The sequence below is a fragment of a genome (assembly GCF_019968985.1).
Source record: "MAG: Porospora cf. gigantea B chromosome Unknown PgB_NODE_646_length_13078_cov_132.529, whole genome shotgun sequence".
In the NCBI taxonomy this organism is placed as follows: Eukaryota; Apicomplexa; class Conoidasida; order Eugregarinorida; family Porosporidae; genus Porospora; species Porospora cf. gigantea B.
Window position 1 is genome coordinate 1 of NW_027179182.1, and position 13,078 is coordinate 13,078.

General features: G+C 53.7%; 7 protein-coding genes across 11 annotated transcripts; 3 read left to right on the plus strand and 4 right to left on the minus strand.

Moving 5' to 3' along the window:
* Positions 1-382: 382 nt before the first annotated feature.
* On the plus strand, positions 383-1,156 carry KVP17_001480 (uncharacterized protein; the record flags this gene model as incomplete). Its single annotated transcript, XM_068516914.1, has 1 exon — positions 383-1,156. One exon carries the CDS (start codon positions 383-385, stop codon positions 1,154-1,156), a length of 774 nt encoding a protein of 257 aa, XP_068372533.1.
* A 99-nt stretch (positions 1,157-1,255) lies between these two features.
* On the plus strand, positions 1,256-2,521 carry KVP17_001478 (uncharacterized protein; the record flags this gene model as incomplete). Its single annotated transcript, XM_068516911.1, has 1 exon — positions 1,256-2,521. One exon carries the CDS (start codon positions 1,256-1,258, stop codon positions 2,519-2,521), a length of 1,266 nt encoding a protein of 421 aa, XP_068372530.1.
* A 92-nt stretch (positions 2,522-2,613) lies between these two features.
* KVP17_001476 (uncharacterized protein) lies at positions 2,614-4,446 on the minus strand (the record flags this gene model as incomplete). The annotated part of the gene is made up of 1 exon (XM_068516907.1): positions 2,614-4,446. The coding sequence occupies one exon, from the start codon at positions 4,444-4,446 to the stop codon at positions 2,614-2,616; it is 1,833 nt and encodes a 610-aa protein (XP_068372526.1).
* A 97-nt stretch (positions 4,447-4,543) lies between these two features.
* On the minus strand, positions 4,544-7,750 carry KVP17_001475 (uncharacterized protein; the record flags this gene model as incomplete). Its single annotated transcript, XM_068516906.1, has 1 exon — positions 4,544-7,750. One exon carries the CDS (start codon positions 7,748-7,750, stop codon positions 4,544-4,546), a length of 3,207 nt encoding a protein of 1,068 aa, XP_068372525.1.
* Positions 7,751-7,773: 23 nt separating this feature from the next.
* On the plus strand, positions 7,774-8,310 carry KVP17_001479 (uncharacterized protein; the record flags this gene model as incomplete). 2 transcript variants are annotated; one of them, XM_068516912.1, is made up of 1 exon in its annotated part: positions 7,774-8,310. In XM_068516912.1, the coding sequence occupies one exon, from the start codon at positions 7,774-7,776 to the stop codon at positions 8,308-8,310; it is 537 nt and encodes a 178-aa protein (XP_068372531.1). The 2 variants fall into 2 exon arrangements, with proteins under 2 accessions (XP_068372531.1, XP_068372532.1); XM_068516913.1 differs by having other exon boundaries at positions 7,834-8,310.
* A 170-nt stretch (positions 8,311-8,480) lies between these two features.
* On the minus strand, positions 8,481-10,874 carry KVP17_001477 (uncharacterized protein; the record flags this gene model as incomplete). 3 transcript variants are annotated; one of them, XM_068516910.1, is made up of 3 exons in its annotated part: positions 8,481-9,382; positions 9,411-9,474; positions 9,510-10,874. In XM_068516910.1, the coding sequence occupies 3 exons, from the start codon at positions 10,872-10,874 to the stop codon at positions 8,481-8,483; spliced, it is 2,331 nt and encodes a 776-aa protein (XP_068372529.1). The 3 variants fall into 3 exon arrangements, with proteins under 3 accessions (XP_068372529.1, XP_068372528.1, XP_068372527.1); XM_068516909.1 differs by lacking the exons at positions 9,411-9,474; positions 9,510-10,874 and having other exon boundaries at positions 8,481-9,191; XM_068516908.1 differs by lacking the exons at positions 8,481-9,382; positions 9,411-9,474 and having other exon boundaries at positions 9,498-10,874.
* Positions 10,875-10,938: 64 nt separating this feature from the next.
* Positions 10,939-12,403, minus strand: KVP17_001481 (uncharacterized protein; the record flags this gene model as incomplete). Of its 2 annotated transcripts, XM_068516916.1 has the most annotated exons (2): positions 10,939-12,119; positions 12,148-12,403. In XM_068516916.1, the coding sequence occupies 2 exons, from the start codon at positions 12,401-12,403 to the stop codon at positions 10,939-10,941; spliced, it is 1,437 nt and encodes a 478-aa protein (XP_068372535.1). The 2 variants fall into 2 exon arrangements, with proteins under 2 accessions (XP_068372535.1, XP_068372534.1); XM_068516915.1 differs by lacking the exon at positions 12,148-12,403 and having other exon boundaries at positions 10,939-12,117.
* Positions 12,404-13,078: the final 675 nt, after the last annotated feature.

Here is a 13,078-nt window from a genome sequence, read left to right on the forward strand (position 1 = left end):
CCTCCAATTACACTCGGGAGAACCAACTCTCCTTGCTGGTCGAAGGCTCGTCTCTCGTCGAGACAAAGGCTCTCGCCTCCCAACGGCATCTCAGACCTTCCCTTCCGTCTTACGCGACCTCAGCGGTCACCGGATAAACGCGGAACAGTTCAAGCTCGAGCTGCTGCCTTCCATCACATGTTGCGACTACATCGTTATTTGTTAATTTTCAAAGGTATGTGTTATTAGGTTGTGGGGCAGTATTTATTTCAGGTGCTATCTTGACGATGTCTGCTTTCAGGTTAGTGTAGTGTGCTGGACGGTGCTGCATTTCACGCTGTGCTTTAGGGACCAATCTGCGTGAGCAGAGCACACATAGTGACCGGAAACATTGAATTAATTCATGGCGGAGGAGAGTAGACTTGACGGGCTTTTCACGACGGCTGCTCAGCAATGCCCAGGGGGGATAGACGAGCTGCTGGGTCGGTTTTTTGGTTTCCTACAGCGGAGAACGGATTTTCTTGAGCAAACGCCAGCGGAGTGCAGATCTGTAGTTAACGGCGCCCTCGACAGAATCCTAGACTCTCAACCCAAGATACAGGAGGTCGCGCCCAAGCCGGTGTCCAAACCGGTCGCGACTCCCAAGGTGACCAAGAAGGATAACAACGGAGGAGCAACTGACAACAACGGAGGAGCAACTGACAAGTATCGCTGGACCCAGACACTTGACGTCGTGGAGGTCGTCATCGATCTGCCAGACCGTTGTGTTGGTCGAGACATTAAGGTCGACTTCCAGAAGCGACACTTGTCCGTGCAGATCCGAGGGGATGTCTTTTTGACGGGGCAGTTGCACTACCCTATCGACGTAGGCGATAGCCTGTGGACCAAGGAGGACAGGATTCTTTCTCTGACATTGGAGAAAACGCAGCAGCAGTGGTGGTCTTGTGTGCTAGAAGGTGACGCGGCTATCGACACACAGGCATGCATCCCCGAGACCACCTCCCTGAGCGACCTCGACGGCGAAACAAGGAAGGTCGTTGAGAAGATGATGTTCGACCAGAACATGAAAGCGCAGAACAAACCCTCCAGTGACGAGGTACAGCAGCAGGACATTTTGCAGAAGTTCAAGGATATGCACCCAGAGATGGATTTTTCTGGCGCGTCTGTGCAGTACTGATTCGTGACATAGAAGAGTACACATGGACATATGCCCAGACCGCCCCACATAACATATATGTGTCTCTACTAATACACACAAGGTAATACTATAATTGTGATGTCGACCAACGAAGCTACCAACTACATCCACAGTGGTGCAATTGCTGATAGGTATGGTAGTCTTACCACACCTACCTATGCATCGTCGACTTTCGCCTTCGAGTCTGCCGAGCAGGGCGCTCGGCGCTTCGCTGGCGAAGAGAATGGGTTTATCTATAGCCGTTTCGGCAACCCTACAGTCGCCGTTGCCGAGCAAAAGTTGGCTGCGATGGAGGGTGCGGAAAGCGCAGTAGCTTTCGGTAGTGGCATGGGGGCCATTACTTCGGTGTTTTGGACGGTTCTGAAGGCTGGTGACCACGTAATTTCTGATGCCGTCATTTATGGCTGCACCTACAAATTCTTGTCCCACGGATTAACGAAGTTCGGGGTGGATGTTACATTCCTGGATACGTCCGATCTGGATGCCGTCCGCAACGCCATGCGTCCTAACACCAGAGTAGTTTACCTGGAGACCCCGGCCAATCCCAACCTGAAAATCGCCGACATCGCTGCCGTTTCTGAAATCGCACACCAGACACCTGGATGTTTAGTTCTGGTGGACAACACTTTCGCCTCTCCCTACCTTCAGAAGCCGTTGGCTCTTGGCGCTGACGTGACTTTGCACTCTGCCACGAAATTTCTCAATGGCCATGGAGACGTCATCGCCGGTTTCGCTGCTGGTTATAGCGAGCTCATGCTCAGGGTCCGGCTCGAAGGCCTCAAGGACATGACTGGTGCCACTATGAGTGCCGGGGACGCGTCGTTGATTATCCGCGGAATGAAGACGTTAAGCTTTCGTATGGAGCGCCATTGCGCCAATGCGAAGGTCGTGGCCGAGTTCCTCGACAGTCATCCGGCCATTGCCCAGGTCTACTGGCCTGGATTGAAGACGCATCCACATCACGAAGTGGCATTACGGCAGATGCGTGATTTCGGCTCCATTATGGCTTTCGAACTTCGTGGTGGAGTTGAGGCAGGCAAAACTGTTTTGAACAACCTCAAGCTGTGCACCTTGGCAGTCAGCCTCGGTGACTGCGAGACGTTAATTCAACACCCGGCATCTATGACACATGCCGCCGTACCGCGTGAGAAACGCTTGGAGGCTGGCATCACCGACGGCCTGGTTCGTTTGTCTGTGGGACTCGAGGATCCGGAGGACATCATCGCTGACCTGCGTCAAGGTCTCAATATGTTGGACGAACCACTGAAAGCGCGATCGCCATCAGATGCCTCAACGGAACATACGCGCACCGCTAAAAGTACCGACGAGAATGTTTCTATCTAGCATGAAGATCACTTTTGTATATAAAATATAAATTTACGTTACGATGATTAATAAAAGTCCCATTCATTTACGTTACGTTTCATTTTCATTTACTAGCTTCCGATCAGCGTCTTGAAGCTGACTCCTGTGTGCTCAGCGGCATAGACGAACTGCTGGTGCTTCACCTCACCCGCTTTGAGGTTGACGAATTTGATGAGAGTGTTAGTTCGGGTGTTCACGAATGCGTTGGACTCTCGGATGCGAGCGAGCCCGAGAAGAACTGCTTCTTCGTCAGTTTCAGCCTCCACAGAAACTAGTTTAGAGGGGTTAGGCTCCATCAGTACAATAGGATTGTCGACATGCTCGGACTTAGGCAGCGAGTACAGCGTAGCTACCATTGTTGAGGATGATGCTGAAGACTTCAACGTGTAACGAGTTGTGAACCTGGCGACCTTTTTGTTGGTCCAGAAACCTGCCTGATCCTTCGTGATTTTGGACTGCGTCGGAGAGGACGTTACTGTAACAGCTCCACTTTTGCGAAGAGTGGTAAAGAAATTGGCTTTAGGTGGGCAATCCTGTTGGAGTCCCTGTGCCTCAAGCTCACCATTGATGCGAATGAAACTCGTTCCTCTTGGTAACTCTATGATCGAGCCATTTCTTCCATGAATCAGAGTCGTAACCGCAGAGCTCTTACAGCCTAGATTGCACACAACTGTCGAGGCGGGGTTGTCCAGCGTAACGCTGCCCACGAACACCTTAGCGGCCTGGCCCGCTCGCACTGAGGTGCCACGTGTAACGTGGTTTGAAGCAGACAGGTCTTGCTGAGGCTCAGAGTCACGAGCGCCGTCAGCTTCAGACTCGTGATGGTGGTATGACGTCTTTGCCAACGAGAGCTTCCCCGTTCCGTACGTTCGAGGATGGAAGACCATCCGTCGTTCAGGGGGTGTGGATCCCACGGCGGCCTTGTTCCCCGTGTTCAAGACCAGATCTACATCATCCCAATCGCTCCCAGAATCGTTTCGTACCTCAGCCCACAAATCCACCTTCACGCTCTTCACGACGTCCTTTGTTGCGGCCACGTCTACGTGGAGCTCAGGCGACCATGCATTCGTGTCGATTCGCTTTCTCAGCTCCAGTGACACCGTGGACGGCACACTGGTTCCTTCGAGGGTGATGATGATGTCCGCGCAGGTCTTCGTGACATTGCCTTCAAGAAGACTACGCAAGGCATCCAGTAAACCGGCAGAGTCCTTGAAGTCTGGTTGATTTATCTCAGCCAGTGAAGGTTCGATCAACCATACATCTCTTAGCTTCGAGGCCGCGGTGAACAGACGTGCATGGACTATGTCGCACTGTTTCATCGCTTGTGCCTCCTCCCTTTCCAACTCGCCCAGAACGTCGTGCTTCTCCTCTAGGAACGCCTCAACCTCCACCTTTGTCTTGAGATCCCGGTTTCCCTTTGGACTGACAGCTTTGGCGTACACAGCTGCAGCGGAGGATTTCTTTTCGCGTGATAATTTCAGTCGGGCGTCGGCGTCCAAGCAGCTAGGTAGAACCGTGGACAGCTCCTGAATGAGGGCGCGAAGCCTCTCAGGGTCCAGCAGCAGCTGCGCCACCGGCACCACTTTCTGTATCCGCTCGACGCTCACCACGCGCACCCCTGGTGTCTGAACCACAACGGCCGCCTGCTCATCCAGTGTCCTCTCCGGCACATTCTCGAGGACTGCGCGGTGTTTGCCACCTTCAGAAGATACAGACACCTGACACAACCTCGAGGTTTCCATCGTGTCTGCGAAGAGTGAGACCTTCTGGACCTTGCCGGACTCTTGACGTCCTGCTAGGTTTAGGTCAGCCAGGTCGGTTAGGTGCTGCATGTTGAGGAGGCCGTAGTTCATCAGAGCCTGTAAGAGTCCTGGGTCATTTTGAGGAATGTTGTGAACTCGCATCGGTGAGAAAATAGGATTTATGATATTTTTTTTTTTGATAGCATGATTTTTATTTATCGATTTATTAGCAATAATAATGTATGTTGTAGATCTAATTTCAACAGGGCGATTCCAACGAACAGATGATCAGCTTCAATGCACCTTTCCGCGAGATGATCTTGTTCTTCTCGGGACAGGCGTCCCACAGTACGCATTGGCGACAGCCGAAGTCGGGCTGCACATCAGTGTCTACCTCATCACAGTAGCTGCAGTTGCAGGCCATGAGGGTGGAGTGACACTCGCGCAGAAGATGCTGGGCGCTTTCAAAATATAGGCTCCGGCAGGTGCCACTGGCTCCGCTATCGTGCACCATGACCGTTCGGTCTGGCTGCTCTTGCTTGCGGGCGCGGCCCTTGTTTCCTGTCCATTCCTCTGAACTGGGGCAGAGACACCTGACCGCCTCGCCGCAATAACGGCTCTTCACCGTATTGATAATCAAGTGGCACAAAGCGTGTTTAGAGCCCACCAAGAAGAGGTTGGTTGCCAGATAGGCGGCGTTGGCTTGCGTTGGGAGCTCGTCGAACAGGCGGGAGGCAGCGGTCAGCGCACACTGAGGAAGTCGCAGTTTGAGGGCTTCTGTCTGATAGGTCGCAGCGTAGATCTGCGAAAAGCAATTGGAATCGATGATCTGATTGGTCTTCTTTGCGAAGGCATGCAACCCAAATACTTCCTTGTTAACCACGCCCTCCTCCAGAGATGCCCGGACTCGGCCAGGCCATTCTTCCAGAACCGCGGATGTAGTGTAGACAGCGCGATCTCGGCACTTTGTCCGGTATGAGAAACACCATGAGTCCGGCCATTTGCTACTCTCGGTCAGAGCGACGGCCCCGCACACGTCTTCCACATGACATATAGGTCTACGGACCACAGCCTCCGTTTGTGTTAGAGACAACGCCATGTACTCCAGACCCTCATGCAGCCAGATGGCTCCGGGATACAGGGCCATCAAACAAGAGAGGTAGGGAAGGGTCTCCAGTACGGTTCCTTGCGGAGTCCGCACAACCACGTTGGCGCTGAAGATGGATCGAAAGTTCACGCGCTCATGGCATGAAATGCTCCTCTTCTCGCGCACCTGAGCCAACACGTTGCCATATGGAGGGGTGCCGTAGTACGCCGTCACCGTCTCCTCCGCTGCCCGAGCCCCAGCGGCAGCAGTCTTCCAACGCGGAGCCCATGTCAGCAGCCGGGCCGCTCCATCGGCCGTGTGGCATCCCAACACCACTCCGCCGGTCTCGAGTCTGTACATGCTCCCGAGAACCTCGGCAAGACTTGAGACGGGAGGGCAGCCCAGGAAATCCCACAGAGGGCCTTCCGCACTGACGTCCTTTCCTTCGACGAACAACGTCAGACTTGTAGACCCGCTTTCATGGATCCAGCACGCAAGGTGGTACAGAAGATAGCATTGCTTCATCAGGTTAGGACACGGTGCCAGGTCGGAAGCGGCACTAAGAATGGTGTCAGTTCGGGCAAGCAATGACTCCTCGAGTGGGTAATATGATCGTCCTACCCATACTCTTATGGAAGGCCTGGACCCGCGTCCAGCCCGTCCGAACTGCTGCTGGAGAGATGCCAGGGATCGAGGAAACCCCACCGAGACAACGGAGTCCAAACAGCCAACATCCACGCCCAACTCCAGCGCGTTCGTTGTCACTACGACTTGTGCTTTACCAGCTATAATTGCCTCCTCCACGCTGCGCCGAAGCTCAGGCAAGTAGCCCCCACGGTAGCCTAACACCACAAACCGGGAACCCAGTGCGGCTGCCAACGCACGCCGATGAACCTCAACCATGTGTCGAGATGTGGTAAACAGAAACACTCGTAATCCCTTCGAGCACAGCGTTTCCACCAGTGATACGCAGTCATCCACCTCAGTACTGGTTTCCCACAGAACAGTGGCACTGGTGCCACTCATGCTGCCGTCGACCGTGATGGGTGTGACGGCCGGACGGGCTGTGATTGTGGAAACCACCTGCGCCGCGTTTATTAGTGTAGCGCTGAGGCAAAGGATTTGTACATCCGGCCTTAAAAGTCGCCTGATGGTGAACGATGCATTTGCAAAAAATGCTTCCTTGTAGTAGTGTACCTCGTCAATGACTAGAAGGCGCAGGTGTGAAAGTAGCCGACTCCATACCACCCCTAGTTTGCTCTTGCCACTTGCCTGAGGGAGAATGGTGTAGTGAAGGAAGTCGGCATTCGTAAGTACAAGATTAGCTGATTGCGCGGCAAGGCGTCGTTCTGCAGGAGGTGTGTCGCCGTCCAGACAGACGGGAGATATCGGTCCGACGTCAGACCAGTCTCGGAGCTTGCGCAGCTGGTCTCGGGCTAGGGCCTTGGTCGGATAGAGCAAGATGAAGGTGCTTTGCGGCTCACACCTGAGCAAGTGTAGGGCGTACAACACGAAAATGAGGCTCTTACCACTGGACGTTGGAGTGTTCACAACTACGTCCTCCCCCCTCAGTAGCGCCTGTATCGCGTCAGTCTGGTGACTGTACAACCCATTTGGATGACGGGAACTCAGAGCCGGGAGGAGAGGCAGCAAATCCACTGGCAGCTGTTTGTAGGCAGCCTCTCGCTTTGGATAAAAACGGACGCCTTTGACTTTTCGAGGAGATATCGCAGTGATGCCTTTAACAACCTCGTCGTACCCCTCAGACAAGCTGGAGACGCCCTCGACGGTGACCGGCCTGCTGTTCTCTGAAGACTCGGACTCGTCTGACGGCTCGGGATGAATCACAAACTCTTCCAACTTCTTCCAGTCAGACTTTACAAGGCCATGTTTCTTGTACGCCTTCTCTACCATTGCATCCGCCACGACTTCCAGATCTTGGAGCTTGCCGATGTACAGAGTTGTGGCAAACCCTCCCTGGTTCAGCTTGACATCTGTGACGGACTGCCCCCTGGAAGCCGGCCTGGAAACTCCCCCGGCTGTTTGTCTGTGAATCCGTAAGAAGTATGGCGGCAGCTGCGAGCATGCAGGTGTAGCTCGTAGTTGAAAGTCATCCAGGTCCAGGACAATCGTCAGGAAATCTTCACCGGAAACCGCGCCTGCCGAAGGAAAGGCCCAATAGGGGCCGCAGTCGCTCGATGGTTGCTCTACAAATCGCGAGGCGATGAGAAGACCCAGCAGCGGCACGCCTTCAGGGCAGAAGGAGGAGAAAGTACGGTAGCACTCAAGGAACAGCCGGCAAGCTGCTCGAGTTCTGCCTTTGCCGTCAGGGCAGGAGCGCTTTGGAGGGGGTTGTGGATGCGATAGGTTCCGTTTCATGGGAAGTTATTTGCAGGATAACCATGCGGTTGTTGGGCCTCGCTGTTCCTTGGGCAGACTGCAATTCCAAGGACGTGGCGAGCATGCTGCCAACCCCGAAACCTGTTACAACGGTCTTTGCCAAGGTGGCAGTCAATCACTTGTGGGAGCAGGGAGATGGATCTCCCTTGCGGTTCACATCCGACGAGTCGTGGAGGGAAGTCATGCAGTTACGAAGCCAAAGCGACGTGCTTTTGACGTCCTCACGCACGGTGGTACAGGACAACCCCCGCATGACTCTACGTCATGATGAGCAGAGGCGTTGCGGCCCTCTGCGGGTCGCGTCAGACGGTCGCGGAGAGCTACTGCACAGATCTGATCTGCATTTTCTAAACGACAAATGCGCCACTGTGTTAGTTACTTGCCATTCCGGCACGTTACAGTGCGCCAACAACAAGATCCATGTCGGAGTACCCTGCACGGGAGTACACCCCAGCCCCGACGCTCTGCTAGAGGTGGCAGCGGCGTTGGCGGGAGGACAGATAATGTTGGAGGCTGGCGGAATATTTGTCGAAGCGTGAGAGGCCTCTGGGGCTCACACAGTTTCGCTAAGGAACTCGACAGCCTAGTGCTCATCAGGTCGCATGTCACGTTCAACGAGGGAGTTGCTTCTGGCCTTCAAGAGTGGTTGCCCGAGTTGATGCAGCTACGAAACTCGCACCCTGTAGGATATGACAGAGTTGAGTTCTGGTCAATCTGACGTCTTGGCCTTCTTGGCTGGTCCTTCCGACCGCGTGGTGTTTCTTTTTTGTCTGGAGGGAATGCAGTCTTGAAAAGCTCGCACCCAGTCCCCATGTTGTCGGTAGTGCAGCAACAGACTCACGCATGTATCGATGTTCAGCACTGCGGATCGCCCGGTGTACTTCTCCAATGGAAATTTTCGGGTTCTGGCGGACAACGCATTTGCTTGCTCAACGGAAAGATGCTTGGTCACGGTTCTGTCGACGATACCTCCTATGACGTATACGACATCCTCCTCCACCTCTTCAAGGCTCTCGGACGCGTCAGGTGACAACACCACTACCTTTGTTAGATCGAATACTTCCCAGAACGGGCGGCCATCGAACGAGATTCCTGACGTCCACCCAGCTGATTGGAAGAAGGGTACGCTCCTGATGGAAGGACAACCAGACGTCATCGAAGTCACCGCAAGGCGTGCTGATCGAGGCTTGACCAGCGCCTGGAGCACCAACATCCCCGTGGGCGCTAGGTTCTGGTTGTCGGCGTCCTTGTCTTCCTGCAGGACTTGCGCGTCGACAATAGCAGCGATTTCCGTTTCTGCGCGGTTAGCGATGGCTAGGGCTGCGTACTGAAGCTGCAGACCGAGACTGTGGACTTCCTTTTCGTTGTTCAAGTCGAATGAGCAGTTGACCGCGATGGTGAAGGGAGCATTTTGACACATCCCGAAGAACGCTTGACGATACTCACCCATCAATGTCCTCTTTCTTCTTTTAGCAAACACGAAGAGTTGTCGTTCTTGGTCAGTCATGGCCTCCACCTCTAACGCGTTCGCTTGTTTTCGGGCTGACGCCTGGCTCAGTCTTTTTTGTGGACGTCCTTGTCGTCGTTTCTCCTTAGCGAGTTGCACAGCAGCTGAGTAGGCCTTCTCTGCCCGGCTCACCTTGCTTCTTCTGCGATCGGGTTTTGCGCTTAGGTCTAATGTCTCCTTTATCAGTGTCACCAGGCTCACAGGGGTTCATTTGCGCAATTAACAGCTCACAGAGTTACTGGTCTCGTCTACAGACTCGGTTTCGGTTTTGAAGCCATACCAACGGTGAACTTTCAAGAAGTTCTCGTCCAGCAGCTTCAATGCGGAGTCAACGGTCACATTTGGGGGTGCATAGCGTTGAACAAACTTGTGAAGACTTGGCAGATACTGCCGAGCAACCAACATCAACGCCAAACATACCACCAGTGAGAGTGCGAAGAAGACGTAATCTACGATCTGAATGCCGCCGGCGATTGCGATGTCCAACAGCAATGGGCCTGTCATTCCCATCAGCCCTCCCGCTGCGAAACAAATACCCACGAGACGACCGTTAAGCTGAACGGGCCAGCGTTTGGCCATAACCATGTAGACTTGAGCTCTGTCGACTGAGATAAAAATCGGCGCCATGGTGGCGGCAACCCAGTCGGCCCCCACACGGTCGAACGTCAGACACAGGTAGGCGAGGCTCAAGGGCAGCGCGGTTGCGACAGTAAGTGCCACTACACCGAAATGGTCAACTATGAGCCCAAAAAACGGAGAGAGCGTCAAAGAAATTAGCGTGGAGTACAGGGGAGCACGCTTGACGTTGAGGCCCAGCTGATAAATCTCTGATGTGTTGTAGAAGGCGACCATGACGGCGATACACGTGTAACATGAGGCGTAAACGATGTACCATGGCCTCCCTGCCACAAACCATAACGCGGGGTCCGTAATGGTGTGGATCAGCGACTTCTCTTTGGGGGATTTGAGTTCCAGCTTGGGGAACTGACCCATGTTGCGCACTGCGAAAACAAAGAAGAGAAAAACTAGTTGCATGATGTAGAAGTACCCCAACAGAACTAATGTATATGGGAAGCGTTCCACCAGCAGCTCCACGCCAAACGGTAAAAGAACTGCTATGTTTCTGAAGAGAGCGACGACGCCGGTGACGAGCCCTTTGTGTCGCGGAAAGTAGTGGGCAACATCCACAACACCCATCATTATCGGCTGATCCCCAGCTCCCAAGAGGAAGAAGGCCCAGGCCCATCCGTCAAAAGTCTGGCCGCTGATGGACATAATGATCATGCCACTTAGTTTGAGTACGCACCCCCCAAGGATAGCTGCGCGATTGCCGAAGCGGTCTTTGACGATGCCGCCAGCCAACGCAAAGACGAAACCTGCTGATGTGGAAAAAGCCGGAACGGAGGCGAGTGCCTCCCTCTGGTGTGGGCACAGGCCCTCCTCGTCCAGCACGTCGCCTGGTTTGCAACGATCGCGATACGCGCCTTGTTTTGCCAGAATAGACCGCCAAGCATTCCAGTTAGACTCCAATGGCCCAAACACAGTCATAGACAGGCACGCTATCGACAGCGCGGCCGCCTTCCGTAAGGCCACCATTCAGTTGATAGGAATTGATGAGTATTGACAATCATTCGTAGAATTATTGAGTAGGTGTTGTCAATCAGATTGGATGCAACACATATGTGCCTTCAGGTGTGCGAATTGGAGCAGTCCCTATTGGGGCTTGTATTAGGTCTTGCTTGAAGTTAGAGGCCAGTTCGAGTCTCTGATATCTGGGCCCTGCTTGTTTCGAAGACCAGAACACGACGGCGAGTAAGCCGCCAGTGACGGCTGCTGCCACGAGAATGCCTCCGATCACGGGTGAGTAGAGGCACCACAAGGGTCCTGCCACGCCAAACGTAGTGAAGACAGACGCCCCCAGCGCTCCTAGTACCACCCCTAGCGCAGACAACCTGCTGTCGACGTCAACGAACATGGAGCTCAGAGCCACGAAAGCCCCGACCCAGCCCAGAGTGAAGAGCCGCAGAAGCCAGACGCGCCAACCGGGACCGTCCCTCTCACGAAGAACATGACCAATCAGTTCGTTGGCCGAGAAGTCGCCCTCACGCACGATACCGCGAATGACGCGGTCCTCTTCCAACGACTCCAGGTAGTACCGGCCTTTGCGTTTCACCTGGCGGCCAATGCCTGACCCGTGGCTGGCAGTGGACCCGTAAAACTTGATTCGAATGTCGCCGACGACAGGGTCCTCAGCGCTGCCGGTGTACAGCGCGTCATCGACCACATGGGTGTTGTAGCCCGTGACCTGTACTGGTGGCCGCTCAGCACTGGCAGCATAGTAGCCGTCGTCCTGCAGCGGTAGCTGCTCCATGTTCCGAAAGTCCTTCAGGTGAGTGCTGTTGATGGCGAAGTTGCCGACGTAGACCGTATCCGAGAACTTCCGTCCTTGCCCTGGGATGTGGGGCCAGTAATCTGGGTTCCTGTGAGCGTTTGAAAACACGAAGGGAAGACTTCTGGTTTCATGACTAGGCGACCAAGACCCAGTAAACCAGATACCCAGCCTCCCAGGAACAGCCTTCCATTGGTACATCTCGACCTTCGTCTCCAGGAAAACCCCCACGTATGGCGAGACGTTCCATGAGAACGTCGCTGCAGGGTACAGCGTTTGGATTCGCCTGAGGGGGCAGTCGATATGGACTATCTTGTCATTGTTCTCGTCGTAAGGCTCACATGCTACTGGGATTGGATCCATTAAAGGGCGTAGATCGTTGCGATGACGAACTTGCCACCACTCCGCAATGCCGAGGGTAGACAGCATTCCCACCGATACAATGGCCATAACTGCATCTCGCGGTCAGTCAGCACTCACTTGTTAACAAGAGGCTTCTCATAACGCTTGGTTTAGGTGCCATCAGCTCAGGTTGGTTTTTTGAACTGCGCAGAGGTTTGAGCTTCTTACGTTTTATTCCGAAGGTAGGAGTGTCGCTTGATACTCCAGTGAATGTTACTCGTCGATCGTCCAAGCTTTTCTCTGCAGAGCCGGATTTGAGGATTCCTTTCCTGGAGAATGAATCAGAGAGTGAAACAGGGGATTCCAGAAGAGATGTCGTGGGGGGCACGACCATCAAAAACGGTCAATTCCGTTCACCATACGTAAGAAGTAAGATCTCTGTCCTACCTGAAAGGTGCTTCCGACCAGCGAAAATAGTGCACCTCGGAAGAAACGACCCGACGAAGGGCACCACGATTTTCTGTGTCAGATAAGATACTCTCAATTGAGATGTTCTATTGGGGGTCCGCCGTCGAGTGAGAAACGACCTCAGCTTAAACAATTCTTCTAGGCAGATCAGACAACACGCGTCGAGACGACTGCGTCGACACATCGCAAAACATAAAAAAATGACCCCACAGAGGAACAGCTTGGACTCTGTTTATAGCACTACCTCATAATGAAACATCTTCTAGGGCTACTACCTGTGGTGTTCGCCCACTCCTGCCAACAGGAGAACATTGCCATTCTTGGGGACCCTCTAGAAGTTATTGAGGTTGCGGATGTTAACGAGTGTATTGTCATTTGTTCGCGTAACTATCACTGTAAAGCTATTACTTTTAAGGATGGGAAGTGTCGTATGATGGCTGATGAGACCACCACGAGCGAGACGGGATCGGTGTCAGCCTTGAAAAGCTGCCTACGTAAGGGTGAGGAGCCAGTGCAAGATGCCCGACGTGAGGTAGCTTGTGCGGGTTGTGCGGGCTATGACACTTGTCTCATTGAGAACTCGAAGATCAGAGGACCGGTT